This window comes from Coregonus lavaretus (assembly GCF_964263955.1).
Source record: "Coregonus lavaretus genome assembly, chromosome: 1".
NCBI lineage: Eukaryota > Metazoa > Chordata > Actinopteri > Salmoniformes > Salmonidae > Coregonus > Coregonus lavaretus.
This window is the reverse complement of record NC_139988.1, coordinates 23,580,530-23,603,372: the sequence shown is the minus strand read 5'-3', so window position 1 is coordinate 23,603,372 and position 22,843 is coordinate 23,580,530. Positions and strand designations below refer to the sequence as shown.

The 22,843-nt window shown below is 42.3% G+C and overlaps 2 protein-coding genes across 2 annotated transcripts in view; one reads left to right on the top strand and one right to left on the bottom strand.

Moving 5' to 3' along the window:
- The window catches only part of eme1 (essential meiotic structure-specific endonuclease 1), a 33,284-nt gene extending 15,463 nt beyond the window's left edge, over window positions 1–17,821 (bottom strand). Inside the window, exons 1-4 of the mRNA XM_084165794.1 lie at window positions 17,665–17,821; window positions 9,301–10,064; window positions 8,930–9,057; window positions 2,398–2,487 (exon numbers count right to left, since the gene is read on the bottom strand). Of these exons, the coding sequence (XP_084021920.1) occupies window positions 2,398–2,487; window positions 8,930–9,057; window positions 9,301–10,033 (951 nt within the window). The 5' untranslated portion in view covers window positions 10,034–10,064; window positions 17,665–17,821. The remainder of the gene's footprint in view (window positions 1–2,397; window positions 2,488–8,929; window positions 9,058–9,300; window positions 10,065–17,664) is intronic.
- A 213-nt stretch (window positions 17,822–18,034) lies between these two features.
- LOC311132532 (large ribosomal subunit protein bL27m-like) lies at window positions 18,035–21,776 on the top strand. The gene is made up of 4 exons (XM_084165802.1): window positions 18,035–18,104; window positions 20,429–20,557; window positions 20,698–20,765; window positions 21,258–21,776. Exons 1-4 carry the CDS (start codon window positions 18,065–18,067, stop codon window positions 21,462–21,464), a joined length of 444 nt encoding a protein of 147 aa, XP_084021928.1. The 5' UTR covers window positions 18,035–18,064; the 3' UTR covers window positions 21,465–21,776.
- Window positions 21,777–22,843: the final 1,067 nt, after the last annotated feature.

Genomic DNA, 22,843 nt, shown 5'->3' with positions numbered 1-22,843 from the left:
GTCCTGGATTGATGCAATTATTATCAGCACAAGTGTTGAGACGGCAAAGGTTGTTTTGTGTATTTTTTTGTACGGATGTTTAGCATGAAATACTGTACATCATCATTGTGTGACTATGCCTTCTTGGTTGTTCTTATTGTTGCTCGACAACAAGGTATACTTAAGCAAGAAGGCCAGAGGGGGTGTGGTTTATGGCCAATATACCACGGCTAAGGACTGTTCTTAAGCACGACGCAACACGGAGTGCCTGGATACAGCCCTTAGCCGTGGTATATTTCCAATATTCCACAAACCCCCGAAGTGCCTTATTGCTATTATAAACAGTTTACCAACGTAATTAGAGCAGTAAAAATAAATGTTTTGTCATACCCGTGGTATACGGGTCTGATATCACAGCTTTCAGCCAATCAGCATTCAGGGCTAAAACCACCCAGTTTATAATCAGCAATATGCTACAACAAAACATACTAATATGCTCTTCCGGGTCATTGTTAATGGTGAGCCCATGTTAGCATTTTAGCATGTTTTGTTGTAGCCTCTGTAAGCTTCTTACTCATCATTATTCATGATACATTCATGTTTTTTCTTAATCATGGCATTATCAGGATTAATTTAGAACTGTTCAGAAACATTTTCTATTCTTACTTGAATAGAAAATGGCATAAGACATTATTCACCATTCAATTCTGGTTGGGCAAAACATAACCCACAACACGAAAAAACTGCAAATGCATCCAAGGAGTTTGTAGAATTACAAGCTTGATGTAGTCATTGCATGCAAGGAATACGGGACAAAATAGTACACTTTTGACTACTTTCATACACTTTATCGAGCTCATTAATCTAGAGGTTCACATACCTTTCCCCACAAAGAAAGTGAATGTTGGATCAATTTGCTCAATAAAGAAATTAAAAAGTACAATTGTTTTTGTACTATTTGTTTAAATCAGGTTCACTTTATCTATACTCAACAAAAAAAAAATACAACATGTAAAGTGTTTCATGAGCTGAAATAAAAGATCCAATACATTTTCCGTATGCACAAAAAGTGTATTTCTCTCATATTTTGGGCCCACATTTGTTTACATCACTGTTAGTGAGCATTTATCCTTAGCCTAGATAAACCATCCCCTGACAGGTGTGGCATATCAAGAAGCTGATTAAACAGCATGATCATTACACAGGTGTACCTTGTGCTGGGGACAATAAAAGGCCACTCTAAAATGTCTCAAGTTGAGGGAGCATCCAATGTCATATTGACTGCAGGAATGTTCACCAGAGCTGTTGCCAGATAATTTAATGTTAATTTCTCTACCATAAGCCGCCTCTCCAACATAGTTTTGGAGAATTTGGCAGTATATCCAACAGGCCTCACAACTGCAGACCACGTGTAGTCCCGTGTAGCTCAGTTGGTAGAGCATGGCGTTTGCAACGCCAGGGTTGTGGGTTCGATTCCCACGGGGGGCCAGTATGAACATGTATGCACTCACTAAAACTGTAAGTCGCTCTGGATAAGAGCGTCTGCTAAATCACTCAAATGTAAATGTAAAATGTGTAACCACGCCAGCCCAGGACCATTTTTACCAATAGGTTCCCCTCTTTGCGAGGCATTGGAAAACCTCCCTGGTCTTTGTGGATGAATCTGTGTTTCAAATTCACTGCTTGATTGAGGGACCTTACAGATAATTGTATGTGTGGGTTACAGAGATGAGGTAGTCATACAATAATCACATTAAACACTATTATTGCACACAGAGTGACTTATGTGACTTGTTAAGCACATTTTTATTTCTGAACTTATTTAGGCTTGCCATAACAAATGGGTTGAATACTTATTGACTCAAGACATTTCAGCTTTTCATTTTTATTTAATTTGTAAACATTTAGAAAATCATAATTCCACTTTGACATTATGGGGTACATGAGACATGGATTGTGGGTGAATGGGCAAGACAAAATATTTAAGTGCCTTTGAACAGGGTATGGTAGTAGGTTCCAGTGTGCCAAGAACTGCAACGCTGGTGGGTTTTTCACGCTAACAGTTTCCTGTCTGTATCAAGAATGGTCCACCACCCAAATGACATCCAGCCAACTTGACAACTGTGGGAAGCATTGAGTCAACATGGGCCATCATCCCTGTGGAACGCTTGACAACTTGACAAAAAAGTCCATGCCCCGACGAATTGAGGCTGTTCTGAGGGCAAAGGTGGGTGCAACTCAATATTACGAAAGTGTTCCTAATGTTTTGTACCCGCAGTGTATATGTGTATGTATAGACCTATGACCATGAACTGCTGTGCGAACACCCCTCCCCAACTAGCACATTCCAGCTAGTCAGCAGAAACAGGAAGTGGGATGATACCATAGCAACGCCCGACCCAGAGAGGTGTCACTCACCTGAGTGTAGCTATGGATCAGGTTGATGAAGTCATCAACAGGTACTTGCATCACTGTGTGGGCCTCTGGGATACACAACACCTCACCTGTCTGAGAAGCAACAGAGATTAAGGGTTTGTTTGACATTGATCAACTACATTGCAGTCAGCGACTGCCAAGTGACCGATCTACAAATCACCTGGCATAATAAATAAACTATTCATTATTAATTGTACATCAGTCAGTCAGTAACAATTTACCCATAATGCGTCACAGATTCAACATGACCACAAAAAGCTATGGGTTGCATGTACGGATGTGAACGTTTAAACAAGATTGGGATCCTTAACGTTAAGAAATATCCCTAACCCAAAAACTATGTTTTTTGTTTCCCCCCCCCACATAATTAAAATCACAGTGCAGTTATCACAAAACATTATTTTCCTTGTTATAGCCTAACTAGAGGATAGGCTATAAAGGCCTGGGGAAAGTTGTGTAATTTAAATGAAACCAGAGAGGAAGAGGCGAACTTTAGGCTACTTTGGTGAATTTGCGAGCCATTCAAGACAAACATTGCGAGTTTCAGATTACCAGGACATATGCGCACCACGGTTCTTTCTGCCTGCCCCCTCCTTTCTCTCCCTCCCTCACGCTGGCTCGCCTGGGGCGTATTCATTATTCTGTTGCAAATGTTTCAGAATAGAAGCAAACGGAACGAAACGGGGAGGGACTTACCTGAATTTGTTTAATAGAAACTCTAGTTTTAGTTGCAAACTGTTTGGACTAATGATTACAGCCCCGCTCTTTCGCTTCCCTAATGATGCAAGTGTGTGTTAAGGTTTCGGTCTGTTGCGTGTAGAATATCCTAGCCTATTTTTTTTTAAATTTTCTTTAAAAAGATTTTAGGGGATAGATCAGCTTTAATATTGCAGATAGATTGTAACTTCCATCAATGTAATTGTCTGCATCACTTCCAATCCCCCATATGTTTTTTTCTCGCATATATATATATATATATATATATATATATATATATATATATATATATATATATATATATATATATATATACACACACACACACTGCTCAAAAAAAATAAAGGGAACACTTAAACAACACAATGTAACTCCAAGTCAATCACACTTCTGTGAAATCAAACTGTCCACTTAGGAAGCAACACTGATTGACAATAAATGTCACATGCTGTTGTGCAAATGGAATAGACAACAGCTGGAGATTATAGGCAATTAGCAAGACACCCCCATACAAAACCAAAGGACTGGTTTTGCAGGTGGTGACCACAGACCACTTCTCAGTTCCTATGCTTCCTGGCTGATGTTTTGGTCACTTTTGAATGCTGGCGGTGCTTTCACTCTAGTGGTAGCATGAGACGGAGTCTACAACCCACACAAGTGGCTCAGGTAGTGCAGCTCATCCAGGATGGCACATCAATGCGAGCTGTGGCAAGAAGGTTTGCTGTGTCTGTCAGCGTAGTGTCCAGAGCATGGAGGCGCTACCAGGAGACAGGCCAGTACATCAGGAGACGTGGAGGAGGCCGTAGGAGGGCAACAACCCAGCAGCAGGACTGCTACCTCTGCCTTTGTGCAAGGAGGAGCAGGAGGAGCACTGCCAGAGCCCTGCAAAATGACCTCCAGCAGGCCACAAATGTGCATGTGTCTGCTCAAACGGTCAGAAACAGACTCCATGAGGATGGTATGAGGGCCCGACGTCCACAGGTGGGGGTTGTGCTTACAGCCCAACACCGTGCAGGACGTTTGGCATTTGCCAGAGAACACCAAGATTGGCAAATTCGCCACTGGCGCCCTGTGCTCTTCACAGATGAAAGCAGGTTCACACTGAGCACGTGACAGACGTGACAGAGTCTGTAGACGCCGTGGAAAACATTCTGCTGCCTGCAACATCCTCCAGCATGACCGGTTTGGTGATGGGTCAGTCATGGTGTGGGGTGGCATTTCTTTGGGGAGCCGCACAGCCCTCCATGTGCTCGCCAGAGGTAGCCTGACTGCCATTAGGTACCGAGATGAGATCCTCAGACCCCTTGTGAGACCATATGCTGGTGCGGTTGGCCCTGGGGTCCTCCTAATGCAAGACAATGCTAGACCTCATGTGGCTGGAGTGTGTCAGCAGTTCCTGCAAGAGGAAGGCATTGATGCTATGGACTGGCCCGCCCGTTCCCCAGACCTGAATCCAATTGAGCACATCTGGGACATCATGTCTCGCTCCATCCACCAACGCCACGTTGCACCACAGACTGTCAAGGAGTTGGCGGATGCTTTAGTCCAGGTCTGGGAGGAGATCCCTCAGGAGACCATCCGCCACCTCATCAGGAGCATGCCCAGGCATTGTAGGGAGGTCATACAGGCACGTGGAGGCCACACACACTACTGAGCCTCATTTTGACTTGTTTTAAGGACATTACATTAAAGTTGGATCAGCCTGTAGTGTGGTTTTCCACTTTAAATTTTGAGGGTGACTCCAAATCCAGACCTCCATGGGTTGATAAATTTGATTTCCATTGATAATTTTTGTGTGATTTTGTTGTCAGCACATTCAACTATGTAAAGAAAAAAGTATTTAATAAGATTATTTCATTCATTCAGATCTAGGATGTGTTATTTTAGTGTTCTCTTTATTTTTTTGAGCAGTGTATATTCAAATAGGTATATGTACAGTGAGGGAAAAAAGTATTTGATCCCCTACTGATTTTGTATGTTTTCCCACTGACAAAGACATGATCAGTCTATAATTTTTAATGGTAGGTTTATTTGAACAGTGAGATACAGAATAACAACAAAAAAATCCAGAAAAACGCATGTCAAAAATTTTATAAATTGATTTGCATTTTAATGAGGGAAATAAGTATTTGACCCCTCTGCAAAACATGACTTAGTACTTGGTGGCAAAACCCTTGTTGGCAATCACAGAGGTCAGACGTTTCTTTTAGTTGGCCACCAGGTTTGCACACATCTCAGGAGGGATTTGTTCCACTCCTCTTTGCAGATCTTCTCCAAGTCATTAAGGTTTCGAGGCTGACGTTTGGCAACTCGAACCTTCAGCTCCCTCCAAAAATGTTCTATGGGATTAAGGTCTGGAGACTGGCTTGGCCACTCCAGGACCTTAATGTGCTTCTTCTTGAGCCACTCCTTTGCTGCCTTGGCCGTGTGTTTTGGGTTATTGTCATGCTGGAATACCCATCCACGACCCATTTTCAATGCCCTGGCTGAGGGAAGGAGGTTCTCACCCAAGATTTGACGGTACATGGCCCCGTCCATCGTCCCTTTGATGCGGTGAAGTTGTCCTGTCCCCTTAGCAGAAAAACACCCCCAAAGCATAATGTTTCCACTTCCATGTTTGACGGTGGGGATGGTGTTCTTGGGGTCATAGGCAGCATTCCTCCTCCTCCAAACACAGCAAGTTGAGTTGATGCCAAAGAGCTCGATTTTGGTCTCATCTGACCACAACACTTTCACCCAGTTCTCCTCTGAATCATTCAGATGTTCATTGGCAAACTTCAGACGGCCCTGTATATGTGCTTTCTTGAGCAAGGGGACCTTGCGGGCGCTGCAGGATTTCAGTCCTTCATGGCGTAGTGTGTTACCAATTGTTTTCTTGGTGACTATGGTCCCAGCTGCCTTGAGATCATTGACAAGATCCTCCCGTGTAGTTCTGGGCTGATTCCTCACCGTTCTCATGATCATTACAACTCCACGAGGTGAGATCTTGTATGGAGCCCCAGGCCGAGGGAGATTGACAGTGCTTTTGTGTTTCTTCCATTTGCGAATAATCGCACCAACTGTTGTCACCTTCTCACCAAGCTGCTTGGCGATGGACTTGTAGCCCATTCCAGCCTTGTGTAGGTCTACAATCTTGTACCTGACATCCTTGGAGAGCTCTTTGGTCTTGGCCATGGTGGAGAGTTTGTAATCTGATTGATTGATTGCTTCTATGGACAGTTGTCTTTTATACAGGTAACAAGCTGAGATTATGAGCACTCCCTTTAAGAGTGTGCTCCTACTCTCAGCTCGTTACCTGTATAAAAGACACCTGAGAGCCAGAAATCTTTCTGATTGAGAGGGGGTATAATACTTATTTATAATATATAATATAATATGCCATTTAGCAGACGCTTTTATCCAAAGCGACTTACAGTCATGCGTGCATACATTTTGTTTTTGTGTATGGGTGGTCCCGGGGATCGAACCCACTACCTTGGCGTTACAAGCGCCGTGCTCTACCAGCTGAGCTACAGAGGACCACATACACACATATACATATCCTTTTTAAAAATATATTTCCCTTTATTACTTTCCAACCCACTACCCCTTCCCTAATTGGAGTAAACTAGTGAACAACAATGCTTAGGCCTCTACTTCCAGCTTATACATAACTATATACATTTTATGGACACAGTCAATTTGACAATAATTTTATTTTATTTGTTTTTACTCCTCAACTTCCTCTACCTCTCCGATCATTTTCATGATGTCCATCCGGTTTGCTTCTATATGCCATATCTTTCTAACTGTGGTCTTTCACAAAAGCTCTCAACCTATAACCTATATACTTATTATGGACACAGTATGCTTTACATTAGTTATCTTCTTGTTGTTAGTTGTTATTAGTCCCATCCTTCAACTCCATTCAACACCACCCATCTATCTCTTAACACCATCCATATTGGATTTCTATTTGCCATATATTTTTCAACTGTACTGTGATGTTTTACAAAAGTTCTGAACCTTTCTATTCTCATTGTTTCTACAGATTGTAAATTGAAAATAAACATTTTTGCTAAAGTATTATTATATTATTGATCGATTGACTATGACTTTTCAGATCACCCAGTAGTGCTATCTGCAGGGTTAGCTCCAGGTAAATATTGCAATCCTTTAGCCATTCCTGGACCTGTGTCCAAAAACAAGCTACAAATGGACAGTACCAAAACAAATGATCTAATGATTCTGTCTCTTCGCAGCAAAATCTGCAGAGCTGGGAAGATTGTATCCCCCATATAAATAACATTCTATTGGTAGCAAGAATTGTATATATCAATTTAAATAGAAAAATTGAAAGTTTTGAATCCGGCGTCTTTTGCCTATCAGTTCATAAACACTATGCCATGGAATCGGTTCGTCAAAAATCTCTTCCCAACTATTTTGCAATCTATATGGGACGGCTGTCATCCTTTGGTCCTTAAATGAAACTGGTATACTTTTTTATTTATCAAATTTTTTTCACAAATTTGGTCAAAACATAATGGTTTTTTATCAATTAGTATATTTGAGTTTAACCACAATATTTGTTGCATTATTTGTTCTGTCGTTTCTGGAGGACTAAATTGAAATTGCAACCAACTATCTATGGCTTATTTTACAAATAGTGATATTTGGGAGATTCTCTCCTTTTCAAATAACTGAAAGTGAGAGGTTGTAATCTGAATAAAGGGAAAAAGGCCATTCTTGAACATTGGGTGAGACAATCTTACTAATTTGCTAGAGAACCAGTTTGGATTTAAGTATAACTTTTTAATGACTGAAGCTTTTAGCTTTAATATTTAATAATATCTGTCCTCCGAATTCATATTCATTATATAAATAGACCCGTTTAATTTTGTCTGGCTTGCCGTTCCAAATCAAATGGAATATTTTTTTCTCATATAATTTAAAAACTGTTCGCTAGGCGTAGGCAAGACAATAAGCAAATGGGTAAACTGGGATAATACTAAAGAGTTAATCAGGTAGCCTATTCAGTGACAATAGACCCTGCTTTACTGAAGTTGCGAGACATTGTAAACCAAGAAATTGCAAGATACAGCATTTCGATAAATAGGCCTAGTGCACAAACTGCCTATACTGTGCCCCTCCCCTCTCTCTCCATCCGTCCCTCGCTAGCTTGCTATGAAAGATGCGAGTGTTTGTGTTCTCAGAAGTACAGAAAATAATCAGTCTCCTCCGTTCCAAAAATGCTGAATCTTAGGAGTCGATTTGTAGTGGATTCGAATCTTGACACCCAGAAATGGGAGTCGACACCGGGAGTCGACATGCAAGGAGTCGAGGAATCAATTATTTTGGAGTCGACCCCACTACGTCATTGTCGTTAACAGTTGGAAAAATGGCAGAGAAAGGCAACAGACAGCAGCTAAGTCCTGTATGGCAATACTTTGAGTGTTAAATGAGAAGGAAATGCAAACTTTGCGAGGTGGAATTGAGGTACAGTAATGATAGTACATGTACAATGCTTATCCATCTGAAAGGGACGCACCATGAGACCCAAACAGTTTCTGGCAGCAGCACAGCTGCATTGTGAATTCACATGTCATTTTATGAAATGTTATCGTTTTAATGGAAAACAGATTTTTAAAATGGCAGTTTAAACATAAAGAAACATTTTTGATTTGTCACATCCCTAGTTGCGTTGCATGAATAGGATGAAGATGAAAACACACTTTAGTGCTTGGTTAATACAGTATGGATAAGCATGGCATGGGGAGAAGCGATAGAGATGTGTGTGTGTGAGTGATGGTCCAGTCACCTGAGTGCTAGGTGTTCTCCTGACCCAGTTGACGCTGCGAGGGAGGGGCTGTTTCTCTATGGCACAGCTGCAGCCCAAGGCCTGGAGCGACGTCAGCAGAGTGCCCCCACCTTCCAACTGCAACAGACCTACACACACACACACACACACAAATACACATAATTGCGCATACGTAGGCACACATACACACACACACATAAGCACACGCACGCACATATGGTGGAAACTGGGAACTACAAAATCCTCTGTGTAGCCCTTGCTTACACCTATTCAATGCTTTTAAATCCATGAGGGCAAGACCGTGAGCAAGTGCACACTCCGGGGAGAAAGGTAGGGAATCGAAACACAGCCACTGCCTCTCTTCAACCCACCTGGATCCACAGATACCACTATGTGTTTGATACACTCCTCTGGTCGCAGTGCTTTCACAGCCTCCGCCAGGGCCTTCTTCTCCGCCTTCTGCCTCTCCTGCTGCAGCATCCGCGCCTCCTTGTCCCCCTGCTGCCTCTCCCTGGCCTCCCTCCTCCTCAGCGCCTCCTCCCTGGACCCCTGGTTCTCCTCAGCATTCCTCTTGGAGGGCTTCCTCTTGGCAGGGGAGGTAGTGTTCCCAGCCCAGGAGGAGGGCTTTGGCGGGGGCCACAGCTGAGGGAGAGCTGCCTCCTCTGGGTCATCCCAGTCTGGTCCCCCACCTTTCTCCATCCTACGATGACCGTTTAGGGTCTTGTATGAGGTGAATAGAGGTTCGGACTCTGAGTGACCATTCGGTGCCAACCGGCCTAAACCACCAGGAGGGTCAGGTGAGGAGTGATGGTTGTCCTGTCCATTACTGAGAGTGGACGATGCAGGCTCCACACCCTCCTGTCTCTGTTTGAGTCTCAGCGCCAGGGGGATATAGGGAACCTCCGCTTCCTCATCATCACTACTGATCATCATAACATCAGCCACCCCTATGGGGATGTCTGTATGAGAGCTGTCCGGGACCACCAGGTCTGGTTGATCTGTGTGGCTCTGGAAGGCTTGGCTCAGGCTACGGTCGGGCTGGAGGAAGTCATACACAGGGAGATCCTCGTCCAGGTCACTGGTGGAGTCACTGTAGCTGCCCATGGTGGGTCCAGTCTCAGACAGTCGAGACTGACTGTGGATGGACAAAGCAGGTTAAAATCAGAACCATTGTGTTATGTTGGCGGCGCCATTGCATTCTGTATGGTTGCCACTATTAATTATGTTCCATCCAGAATGATAACATACATATTTAATGTACAATCTATTGCATTCTATTTGAGTAGGCCTAAGTAGGCTAAAGATTATCTATATTGGCCTCCCTCTCTGGCCATACTAGCCTAGAGAGACCGCTAGTGGGTGCTGTTCTTCTGACGTTGTAGTTCCGCTCTTGGTCATCTTCAACCTAGGTTCCGCTTAGTGTACAATGTCAGGAAGAACAGTGCCCAATGGATAGAGGAGGTGAACCAAGAAGAGTAGTAATATGTTCAGATTCTGCATCGGTTTTGTGTAGTTTAAAATCAGGGAAGTCAGAATGTGAGGATTTATGGATAGAAGTAATGACGATGCTGTTAGGGTTACAAATAAATGGGATAGAGGTTCAGTTTCGTTGGATCCCTGCTCATACAGGAGTCAATGGAAATTATATAGTAGATATAATAGCAAAGAAAGCAGTGAAAAATTATTTTGTGGATATACAGGTGCAATTAGGGAGAGGAGAGGTTAAAACATTAATCTGAAAGTTTAGGTTAGATTGCTGGCAGAGGAAAATATAGTAAAAGGAAATCTGTACGAGAAATTGGGTCTTGTAATGGGAACAGAAGAGAATAAGTAATGTTGTCCCCCCAAAAAATGGCGAGTTAAAAACAACCCAATTTGGATAAATATTGGACAGAACACACGTTGGGTTATTTTGACCCAGCCAGTTGGGTCACTTAGTTTGCTTGTTGGGTTATTGATGCTGGGCTATTGAGCTATGACCCACCGGGTTAGATCAGAAGACTGGAGGAGTGGCTTAATAGGGGCATGGCTTTCAGATCATTCTTGTTGGCCACCCGAGAGAGTCAATGTCATTCCGGTTCATCTGTTCTGTTGTATTGTCATCTGTATGTTAAGGTTGTTTTTTAAAGCATTTTCTATAGAGTGTAGGATTAGGGCATACGGGATTGAATTATTTGAAATTAGTAGGGAAGCATGTTACTGGAATGTGTGATGGGTGTATGGTGGAAGAAACGGATGAACGTGTTGTATTATATTGTCAATTGTATGGGAGAGTTTGACAGGGTCAGAGGCTGGACGGGGATGGGGTTTGGGTGGGGGGGATGGGATGGGAGTAGTGAGGTTTGTAGAGGATATAGATGAATAGGAAGGCAGTGACTGGCCTCACACTCCAGTGGCTTCAAAGCCTCTCACTGGCCAAAACATAGCATCAGCAATTCAGGGTTTATATCAGGGTTCCCCAAATGGTGGCCCGCAGGCGGTTTTATTTGGCCCCCCCAAGTTTTCTGAGCAATAATACTTTTTTTAAGACTAAACACACCAGGAAATCAGCTCCAGGTGATTTTAATTTTGGAAATCTGTTCCCAAGTATTCCTATGCATAATAGAGAGACACGTTATCGTATGCAAATGTAAGCAAGATTTGAAAATGACTATGTTTTAGTGAAATATTATATCTGTTTGGGCTTGCGGGTCAATTTGCAAGTCTACAAATGATTTAGGTCAATTTGCAGTCTACAAATGATTTATAATTATGTCCCGGCCCCCAGACCATCTGCTCAAGAAAAAATCGTCCCGCGGCTGAATCTAGTTGATAAACCCTGAGCTACATGTTTCAAGCAGACCATTATAGTCCCTCTGCCTAAGAACGCCAAGGTAACCTGTCTAAATGACTATTGCCCCGTAGCACTCACATTGCCCCAACAGATGACACAATCTCTATTGCACTCCAGACTGTCCTTTCCCACTTGGACAAAAGGAAGACCTACGTGAGAATGCTCTTCATTAACTATAGCTCAGAGTTCAACACTATAGTGCCCTCCAAGCTCATCAGTAAACTAAGGACCCTGGGACTGAACACCTCCCTCTGCAACTGGATCCTGGACTTCCTGACGGGACACCCCCCAGGTGGTGAGGGTAGACAACAACACATCCACCACACTGACCCTCAACACAGGGGCCCCTCAGGGGTGCGTGCTTAGTCCCCTCTTGTCCTCCCTGTTCACCCACAACTGCACGACTCCAACACCATCATGAAGTTTGCCGATGACACGACGGTGGTTGGCCTGATCACCGACGATGATGAGACAGCCTATAGGGAGGAAGTCTGAGACCTGGCAATGTGGTACCAGGACAACAACCTCTCCCTCAGCGTCAGCAGGACAAAGGAGCTGATCGTGGACTATAGGAAACGGAGGGCCAAACATGCCCCCATTCACGTCGACAGGGCTGTAGTGGAGCGGGTCAAGAGCTACAAGTTCGTCGGTGTCCACATCACGAAGGATCTATCATGGTCCAAACTAGGGCTGGGCGGTATACCATATTTTACAATATACCAGTATTGATGCACGGACTGGTTTGGGTTTTTACTTTACCTTCCATAACAGAATTTGAATGTTTGGTTTGTTAAATGTGATACCCCGTCTGTAGTGTCAATTTTTATAGTTTACTCCGCTACTTTAGTCATCTCTCTCCGCTCTCTCTGTCTCCATGCCGCTTTTCACACAGACCTAGCCCCATCCCCTGTCACTCAAGGAGCACATTTGTTGTTGCTTGACCACGAGACACCTGCGTTCAGTCTGCATGGTCAATGCATGACAACGATGCTGTTTTCACTTTGCTTCTTAATATAAATCCACTAGTGTTCTATACTTACACTATTAGTTTGTGTTTCTTACATCTGCAAAAGGCTAGTTTATCTTTCTTAGCATATTGGGCCTAAATCGTGTTAGCCGCTAATGCTAATTGCTAGTTAGCTGGCTAGCTAGCTAGCTAATAAATATACTGAGTCAGGGCAAATGTAACTAGCTTTAAAGCCTGATAATACCAGTGATGGTTTAGACCTAAATCAGCATGTTGTTTGTGCAACAGTATCTTCTAACTCAAAGAGGAATATGCGAAGCATGAATATGTTAGCTACATGTAGTAGCTAAGAGAAAACATTCAATGTAGCCAAAGATTATAGGGTCACCTAGGAAACACTTATCAACACTGGCGTTTTCATTCATTGTCATGTCAAACAAAGTGCCCACTATTATATTCTACATTTAGAATTAGAATAATCATTCTATTTCCATGATTCCAACAGTTCACCTGTCAAATCGCAATTGCAACATTTGATTAAAAATAAGGCCTAGATTGTTTGCCCATATTGTGCAGCCCTACGTGGCAGTGTGGAAATGATCTCAAATCAGTGCAGGAAATGCAGAAATTTATGAAAATGCTTAAAATTACTTTTTGGTTGAAGTTGAATTGAACAGTATAAAACAATCAGAATGGAGAAAGACCCATTGAAATCACTTAGAATGTATGTGTTGCCAGCCTAGGGTCACGCACTACTCATAAAGAAAATGTAGAACTTTTATTATTTAAAAAAACAAACATGAAATACTATCAAATACCATCATCCCATCAACATTTTTAAAAATACAGTGATATGATATTTTGGCCATATCGCACAGCCCTAGTCCAAACACACCAACACAGTCATGAAAAGGGCACGACAATGCCTCTTCCCCCTCAGGACGCTGAAAAGATTTGGCATGGGCCCTCAGATCCTCAAAAAGATCTAAAGCTGCACCATTGAGAGCATCTTGACTGGCTCCATCACCGCTTGGTATGGCAACTGCTTGGCATCCGACCCAAAGGCACTACAGAGGGTAGAGCAGGGATGGGCAACTCCAGTCCTCGGGGGCCTGATTCGTGTCACACTTTTGTCCCAGCCCCAGCTAACACATCTGACTCCAATAATCAACTAATCATGATCTTCAGTTTAGAATACTAGGTGGTGTCAGAGGAAGGCCCCACCCTTGCCTTTTGGCTGATCCATTTGTGGTTTCAGGATGGGTGAAAAAAGCGTTGGGTATAGTGGAATCGGTGAGGGTAACCATAAGTGGTCTTTGAAGTTGAGCCTTTGCCTGACAAAGTGAAGTTAGGATATATAAGTTATCCTGTACGAGCTGATGTGCCGAATACATTACGATGTTACAGGTGTCAAACTTATGGGCATGTGGCAGCAGTGTGTAGGAAGGAGGTTCCAAGGTGTGAGAAGTGTGCAGAAGGGCATGAGACAAAGGAATCTGTAGCATTGGGGAAAGTAGTGGTATGTGCTAATTGTAGGGGTGCCCATGGGGCTGGGGATCAGAAATGTCCCGTGCGAGAGAGGCAGGTTGAGGTTTCCAGGGTAAGAGTAGTGAAGAAGTTGTCATATGCTGAGGCAGTGAAGAAAGTAGAGGAAGATGGGTCAAGGGGGAGGAGTGGTGAGAGTAGTAGATACAGTTGAAGTCGGAAGTTTACATACACCTTAGCCAAATACATTTAAACTCAGTTTTTCACAATTCCTGACATTTAATCCTAGTAAAAATTCCCTGTCTTAGGAAAGTTAGGATCACCACTTTATTTTAAGAATGTGAAATGTCAGAATAATAGTAGAGAGAAGTCTCCTGAGTGGCGCAGTGGTCTAAGACACTGCATCGCAGTGCTAACTGTGCCACTAGAGATCCTGGTTCGAATCCAGGCTCTGTCGCAGCCGGCCGCGACCGGGAGACTCATGGGCAGCGCACAATTGGCCCAGGGTAGGGGAGGGAATGGCCGGCAGGGATGTAGCTCAGTTGATAGAGCATGGCGTTTGCACCGCCAGGGTTGTGGGTTCGTTTCCCACGGGGGGCCAGTATAAAAAATATATATATATATATATATGTATTCACTAACTGTAAGTCGCTCTGGATAAGAGCGTTTGCTAAATGATGTAATTAATTTAAGCTTTTATTTATTTCATCATATTCCCATTGGGTCAGAAGTTTACATACACTATTAGTATTTGGTAGCATTGCCTTTAAATTGTTTAACTTGGGTCAAATGTTTTGGGTAGCCTTCCACAAACTTCCCACAATAAGTTGGGTGCATTTGGCCCATTCCTCCTGACAGAGCTGGTGTAACTGAGTCAGGTTTGTAGGCCTCCTTGCTCGCACACGCTTTTTCAGTTCTGCCCACAAATGTTCTATAGGATTGAGGTCAGGGCTTTGTGATGGCCACTCCAATACCTTGACTTTGTTGTCTTTAAGCCATTTTGACAACTTTGGAAGCATGATTGGGGTCATTGTCCATTTGGAAGACCCATTTGCGACCAAGCTTTAACTTCCTGACTGATGTCTTGAGATGTTGCTTCAATATATCCACATAATTTTCCTTCCTCATGATGCCATCTATTTTGTGAAATGCACCAGTCCCTACTGCAGCAAAGCACCCCCACAGCATGATGCTACCACCCCCGTGCTTCAAGGTTGGGATGGTGTTCTTCGGCTTGCAAGCGACACCCTTTTTCCTCCAAACATAACGATGGTCATTATGGCCAAACAGTTCTATTTTTGTTTCATCAGACCAGAGGACATTTCTCCAAAAAGTACGATCTTTGTCCCCATGTGCAGTTGCAAACTGTAGTCTGGCTTTTTTATGGCGGTTTTGGAGCAGTGGCTTCTTCCTTGCTGAGCGGTCTTTCAGGTTATGTCGATATAGGACTCGTTTTGCTGTGGATATAGATACTTTTGTACCTGTTTCCTCCAGCATCTTCACAAGGTCCTTTGCTGTTGCTCTGGGATTGATTTGCACTTTTCGCACCAAAGTACGTTCATCTCTAGGAGACAGAACGCGTCTCCTTCCTGAGCAGTATGATGGCTGCGTGGTCCCACAGTGTTTATACTTGCGTACTATTGTTTGTACAGATGAATGTGATACCTTCAGGCGTTTGGAAATTGCTCCCAAGGATGAACCAGACTTGTGGAGGTCTACAATTTTTTTTCTGAGGTATTGGCTGATTTCTTTTGATTTTCCCATGATGTCAAGCAAGGAGGCACTGAGTTTGAAGGTAGGCCTTGAAATACATCCACAGGTACACCTCCAATTGACTCAAATGATGTCAATTAGCCTATCAGAAGCTTCTAAAGCCATGACATCATTTTCTGGAATTTTCCAAGCTGTTTAAAGGCACAGTCAACTTAGTGTATGTAAACTTCTGACCCACTGGAATTGTGATACAGTGAATTATAATTGAAATAATCTGTCTGTAAACAATTGTTGGAAAAATTACTTGTGTCATGCGCAAAGTAGATGTCCTAACCAACTTGCCAAAACTATAGTTTGTTAACAAGAAATGTGTGGGTGGTTGAAAAACAAGTTTTAATGTCTCCAACCTAAGTGTATGTAAACTTCTGACTTCAACTGTATGTACCAGTACAGAGGGATAGGCCAACAAGTTATATATGTTTCAGTAAGATTGGACTTTTAGCATTTATAGCAATGGTTATTAATTGTACTGCAGGGATGGAACGTAAGTCGAATAAAATTGAGGTTTTGGTGGCAGCTGCAGAGAGGTATTTGGGTGTGCGAGACTTTACATCAGAAGAGTTACAGGGAGTTTTAAGTGGTGATGTCCCATCATTTCAGGTTGAGGACATGAGGTAGGAATTAATATATTTAAATAGTGAAGTAGGGTGGTGTTAATTATTAATAATATTTTTGAATTTGTGAGTGTAGTGTTAGATGGTAGGGTATTTCTTTATTTTATTTTTCAAGCAAAATATAAGGGAGTTGTACTCCAGTCTAGTAGGTGGCGGTAATGCAACAAATTGGATGCCAACCGCGGTTAAACCTCATTGAAGAAGAGGAAGGCCCCAACAATTGGCAAAGACTCCAGCCATAGACTGTTCTCGCTACTACGGCACGGCAAGCAGTACCTACGCACCAAGTCTGGAACCAACAGGACCCTGACCAGCTTCTACCCCCAATCCATAAGACTGCTAAATAGTTAGTTAACCAAATAGTTACCCGGACTATCTGCATTGACCCCTTTTTACACTAACTTTGACTCATCCCATACGCTGCTGCTACTATCTGGTTTATAGACATAATTGGTCGGAGAACGTCTCTGTTGCCGCGTATACCGTATCAATCCTGCTGCCAGCAGGTCAAACGAAAGATTGAACGAGTCACTGAGAAAAACAAATCATGACTCGTCAGTAAAAAGAGTCGTTCAAAAAGAACGAATCGTTTGCGTACTGCCCAATGTGCCTGCTAGCTACTACTTGCTAGCTTCATTGACATTCATTGTTTCAACAGAGTTAGAACTTAGCTAGCAAGTGATTTTGGGCACTGATAAACAAACAGCGTGTAGCTTGAGGTTTATTTACGATAGTTTGCAAAAGATGAAGTTATTTTGCAAATCAGTCCTGAGCCACCGGCCAGACTTTCCCGACTCGGTAGACTATGCAGTGCACTTACTACTTTTACTTGAGAAATACTGCACAGTAAAGCTACAGTTAACGTGTAAACAATTATAGTAACAGTAACATTCGAGGCCTATAGTCTGGGGCTGGGTTAATGTCATACTATTACATTTAGCTAGCTACTGTAGCTAATAAATGTTGTCGAGGCTAGTTAGCTAACTAACGTTTAGCTACCAATACAACGTTAATATCTAACGTCGTTATCTTTCAAATTAATTGAAAATAACTATCTACTCACGTTCTTGTAGAAGGTGTTCAATATTTTATTTTCACGACAACAAAAATAATTTCGCAAACTGTCTAGCTATTGCTCTTGCTAGCCATTGCAATTTTGGATTTCCATAACCGTTTTAGGTTAGACAAAAGGGTCGTCACTAGTTACCGCAGCCACAATTATGGTTAAACCCCGCCTATTTCTACAATTTCTCTTTTTAACAATTTATTTTAAACCTAAACCACACTGGCAACCTTATGCCAAAACCTAATCTTTAATTAAGACCAAAAAGTTCATTTTAGTGTAAGAGTTTTTCCGATCTAGCCAATTTTGACTTTATGGCTGTGGTTACTAGTGACAAGCGGTCACTAGTTCAGATTTTGATGTGACACAACGTTGACGTGTTGATGTCACGTGATCCAACATGGCGGCGCTCGCGTTCTTGAGGTACAAGTCCAGAGCAGGTAAAATATACACATTATCATTTATTTGCGTTAATTCAAACCGCTCTATAAAACACACACTTCAATTTAGACTAATATACGCCAATGACGCTTATTTATTGTGAAGTTACCCAGCCGGATAACGTGTTTTTGAAGCTAGCTGGCATGGCATTAGTCACTTTCTCGTGCCTTCTGCATAGTTTAACCAAATATTTTTTATATACGTGAATCCTGTGATGACCCTGTATCTACAAATCTTTTAAAAACCCTGTTCTAGCTGTGTGTTTGAAATGTGGCGCCTCTATCACCAAATGTACAATCCAAAAATATAGCTGCCCCACTACATGGAGTTCTATGGCTAAGCTTCCAACATTCTAATGTCAATGGCAGAATGTGGGTTATTTTTAAACAATAGTTATAGCTGGTGCTTTCAAAGTTGGTTATATTATATATAATTTGAAAGGTAATTTAATGACCTTTCAGAACCACTTGTCAAACAAAGATTAAAGTGTATCAGAGTTTCCATTGTTGAAGCAATTTATACAGGTAATTCTGATATGTACCCAAGAGGTACATTTGCCAGTGGTGTACCAAGTGAAAACTACTGGCCCGAAGGAGAGTATTACTGGCCCGGGCCAAGATCACAGGAAAGCAAGTTCTGCACACAGAATTTCAATCATGGGTGATTTCAGGTTTCATTTGCAGTCTGGGCAAGTAACTTATAGCCAACCATGCAATCAGGTATTTAAACCGATTGTTTGGAAAACTAAAACAACAGGTTTTTAGAAATGTTTGCAAATTTATAAAAAATTAAACTGAAATATCACATTTACATAAGTATTCAGACCCTTTACTCAGTACTTTGTTGAAGCACCTTTGGCAGCGATTACAGCCTTCAGTCTTCATGGGGCTGGCCCCCCTTGAAGTCATGCTTTAGAAATGTTTGCACATTTATTGAAAATGAAATACAGAAATATCTCATTTGCATAAGTATTCACATCCCTGAGTCAATACATACAGTGCATTCGGAAAGTATTCAGACCCTTTGACTTTTTCCACTGTTACGTTACAGCCTTATTCTAAAATGGATTAAATAAAATAAAAAATCCTCAATCTACACACAACACCCCATAATCACAAAGCGAAAAACAGGTTTGTAGAATTTCTTGCTAATGTATAAATATGTATTTTTTAAATACCTAATTTACATAAGTACTCAGACCCTTTACTATGAGACTCGAAATTGAGCTCAGGTGCATCCTGTTTCCATTGATCATCCATGAAATGTTTCTACAACTTAATTGGAGTCCACCTGTGGCAAATTCAATTGATTGGACATGATTTGGAAAGGCACACACCTGTCTAGATAAGGTCCTACAATTGACAGTGCATGTCAGAGCAAGAACCAAGCCATGAGGTCAAAGGAATTTCCTGTGGAGCTCTGAGACAGGATTGTGTCGAGGCACAGATCTGGGGAAGGGTACCAAAACATCTCTGCAGCATTGAAGGTCCCCAAGAACACAGTGGCCTCCATCATTCTTAAATGGAAGAAGTTTAGATCCACCAAGACTCTTCCTAAAGCTGGCCACACTGAGCAATCAGGTGAGAAGGGCCTTAGTCAGGGAGGTGACCATAACCCGATGGTCACTCTGACAGAGCTTCAAAGCAAATCAAATGTTATTTGCCACAAATGTCCTTTGTCTGTCATGAATGTTGATACAAATTATATTGGAACTTACTCTACCAATTGTCTGTGGGGTTGGTTCATAATAGGGTGGAATTTTAGACAACCTTTCCAAAGGAACGTATTATTAAAGACTTTCTGTTGTAGACCCACTTCCTCTCTGCTTTCCTCATGTCGAAATAAAAGTCCCCCACAGGTTATTGCTTGTTTGTGCACATATGGCGTACGTGCAGGACTTTTATTTCGACATGAGGAAAGCAGCGAGGAAGTGGGTCTACAACAGATCCATGTTTGGAAAGTCTGTTTTATAAAATGTTCCTTTGGATATTTTGTCTCATTCCACCCTATATAAGAACCAACACTATGGACAATTGGTAGAGTAAGTTCAAATATAATTTAACGTTCGTGACAGACAAGATGTTAGGTTTTCGTTTATGTAATAATGCGTGGCCATGCTGTCCAGGGATTGGATAACATGGTCAAGACAGGACTACGACTGGTGTATCAGGCTACCAGCTACCTACATTGGAAAGAAGTTGCTAACATAGCATGAGCATCACAAATGGCATTCAACAGCCCATTGCCATTATACAAGCCAGACAGTCATTTATCAACTGTTACAATGTTTCCAAACTACAATGTTAACTCAATGAAATCGCAGGTCTTCTGCTTCCTTGCCAGTCGTCTCTTGTGGACTGGGTGCGCTTCGCGTCCAAGAAGGCAGGCGGTAGCAGCAAGAACCTCGGGGGAAAGAGCCCCGGTCGCAGATATGGCTTCAAGAAAACAGACGGTAGCTATGTGAATGCTCTTATTTGTCAGTATGCTATGTTTAGTTCTGACATCTCTGTGAGGTGCATGTTATGTATTTTGATCTTACACATGTTTGCATCGTCTAACTAACACTTCTGTTTTGTTGTCATCTACCTTCAGGGAACTTTGTCCATGCTGGCAACATCCTAGCAACACAGAGGCTCATGCGGTGGCAACCAGGAGCACATGTAAGGTTTCACACTTTCACTCTTAATATCCTGGGGTGTATTCATTAGTTGCATATTGTAGCAAAAGGTTTAGCACCGCAGCTAAATGTTTTGCAACAGAAACACTTTACTCCCAACACAAAACTGTTTGGAAGTTTCTATTGGAAAAATTCAGGTAGGTCCCTCCCTGTCTCGTTTACATTATTTAGCAGACGCTCTTATCCAGAGCGACTTACAGGAGCAATTAGGGTTAAGTGCCTTGCTCAAGGGCACATCGACAGATTTTTCACCTAGTTGGCTCGGGGATTAGAACCAGCGACCTTTCGGTTACTGGCACAACGCTCTTAACCACTAAGCTACCGGCTCACTTCTCACAGACTGGCTTACATGCCATGTAATACAGCACCCCCGAGTGGGTATTGTGAATACACCCCTGGAAGCCTTAAAATGTCTGCAGGTCGCCGGTTGATTGTCAACTAATCTCACACTCTATCCCCCACATCTCTCTCTCAGGTGGGGATTGGAACCAACAACACCCTGTATGCCCTGGAGGATGGCATTGTCAGGTTCACTAAGGAGGTGTATGTTCCAGCCCCACGCAGCCCTGAGACCTTCAAGGTCATCACCAAGCTGCCCACAGGAACTGTGCTCTACAAGACCTTCATCAATGTAGTGCCCAACAAACAGGAGGGCAAATTCAAACTGGTTGGCATGTTCTAAAGATGGATAACTCATTCATATTCCACTCTGTGGAAGCTCACCCTACTCTTTCTATGGACTTAGTGGTTTGGATTGAAAGGTTCTGTTCAACCGCAAACTCCTTTGTTGTGAATGTTGTGTAACTGAGCCGCTGTGTGGTGAGGAGGATTCTGGAAATTCTGAGGGAATTCCTCAAAGCTTCCTGTTTTGCCATAACGTCATCGATCCTGCACAATGTGACTGGTCGAAAGTTTAATCAAAAGGCACCTACCTGACTTATTGTGCTGTAAGAAGACGTGTCACTCCATCCATTAAAGTTTTATATATAATCAAGACATCAGCAGTCTGTTGTTGCCATTGTAAGCTTAGTCAATGGAACAATTTAATGTGTATTTAATTGTTGGGAATATTTTAGGATCATCTGGGTGGAAAAAACTAATATGTATGGTTGACAAGGAACACATGAAACCACCCCTTGTAAAACATAACCTACAAAGCAGAGGGAAGTAATATATCACAGTTTTTAGCATCAGACTGTACTCTAAAGAACTCTCCTTAACAATTTACTCACAGACCCATGTGGTCTCTTAAAGCCAACTACCTCTTTCACATAATTTTGTGTTGATGACACCGGTTCAAGGGACGTTGGGTGTTGACTTGTAACCATTAACTCAAATTTGTATCTGGGAATTTTGTGTAAACTCATTGACAATCCGTTTCTACCAGGATTGACCCATTTTAGAGAATAATAAGAAACTCCAAATAGACATGGCAGGATGTGTGTAGTATGCCCCAAACATTTTACAGATCATACTTTACTCAGAGAGTGAGTAAGGTGCCATGTTTTTTTTAGTGGTTTTTTTTAGAGTATGAGTTACAGATAGCATGAATGGTATTTTAACTCCTCTCCTAGTGGTATGCAGGGGAGTGTGGAGTGCATTCAGAATACCCTGGTACCTTCACCATGAAACGACAGCTTGTCAAAACATGTATGATGGAGGCCCTCTCGAATAACTGATGAGTGCTGTTGTTGTGTTATGAGAGTTGATAGGGGAGGATAATGTACAGTACATGAGAGTTGGGGGGAAAGGAACACTGCAAAGAGCGAGAGGTCAAAATTAGGTTGCAACGCCCTCCACTGACTCACTATCTAGGTTATGGACATATTTGTACCTTGTAGAGAAAAACAGATGAACAGAAACAGGAGCGTATTCCCTTTTGATATCTTGACACTAAGGTTTATATCAATCCTCATCAGATTGATATAGGTCAAGGTAATACAAATCTGAAGTTTCTTTTAAAGCGCATACAGTGAGGGAAAAATGTATTTGATCCCCTGCTGATTTTGTACGTTTGCCCACTGACAAAGAAATGATCAGTCTATAATTTTAATGGTAGGC

What these genes read in the sequence shown, in the direction of transcription:
- LOC311132532 (XM_084165802.1), top strand. Translation starts at nt 18,065, where the DNA reads ATGGCGGCGCTCGCGTTCTTGAGGTACAAGTCCAGAGCAG. An exon ending in GAGGTACAAGTCCAGAGCAG is followed by an intron (nt 18,105 to 20,428) that starts GTAAAATATACA and finishes ATGAAATCGCAG; the next exon opens with GTCTTCTGCTTCCTTGCCAG. An exon ending in GGTGGCAACCAGGAGCACAT is followed by an intron (nt 20,766 to 21,257) that starts GTAAGGTTTCAC and finishes TCTCTCTCTCAG; the next exon opens with GTGGGGATTGGAACCAACAA.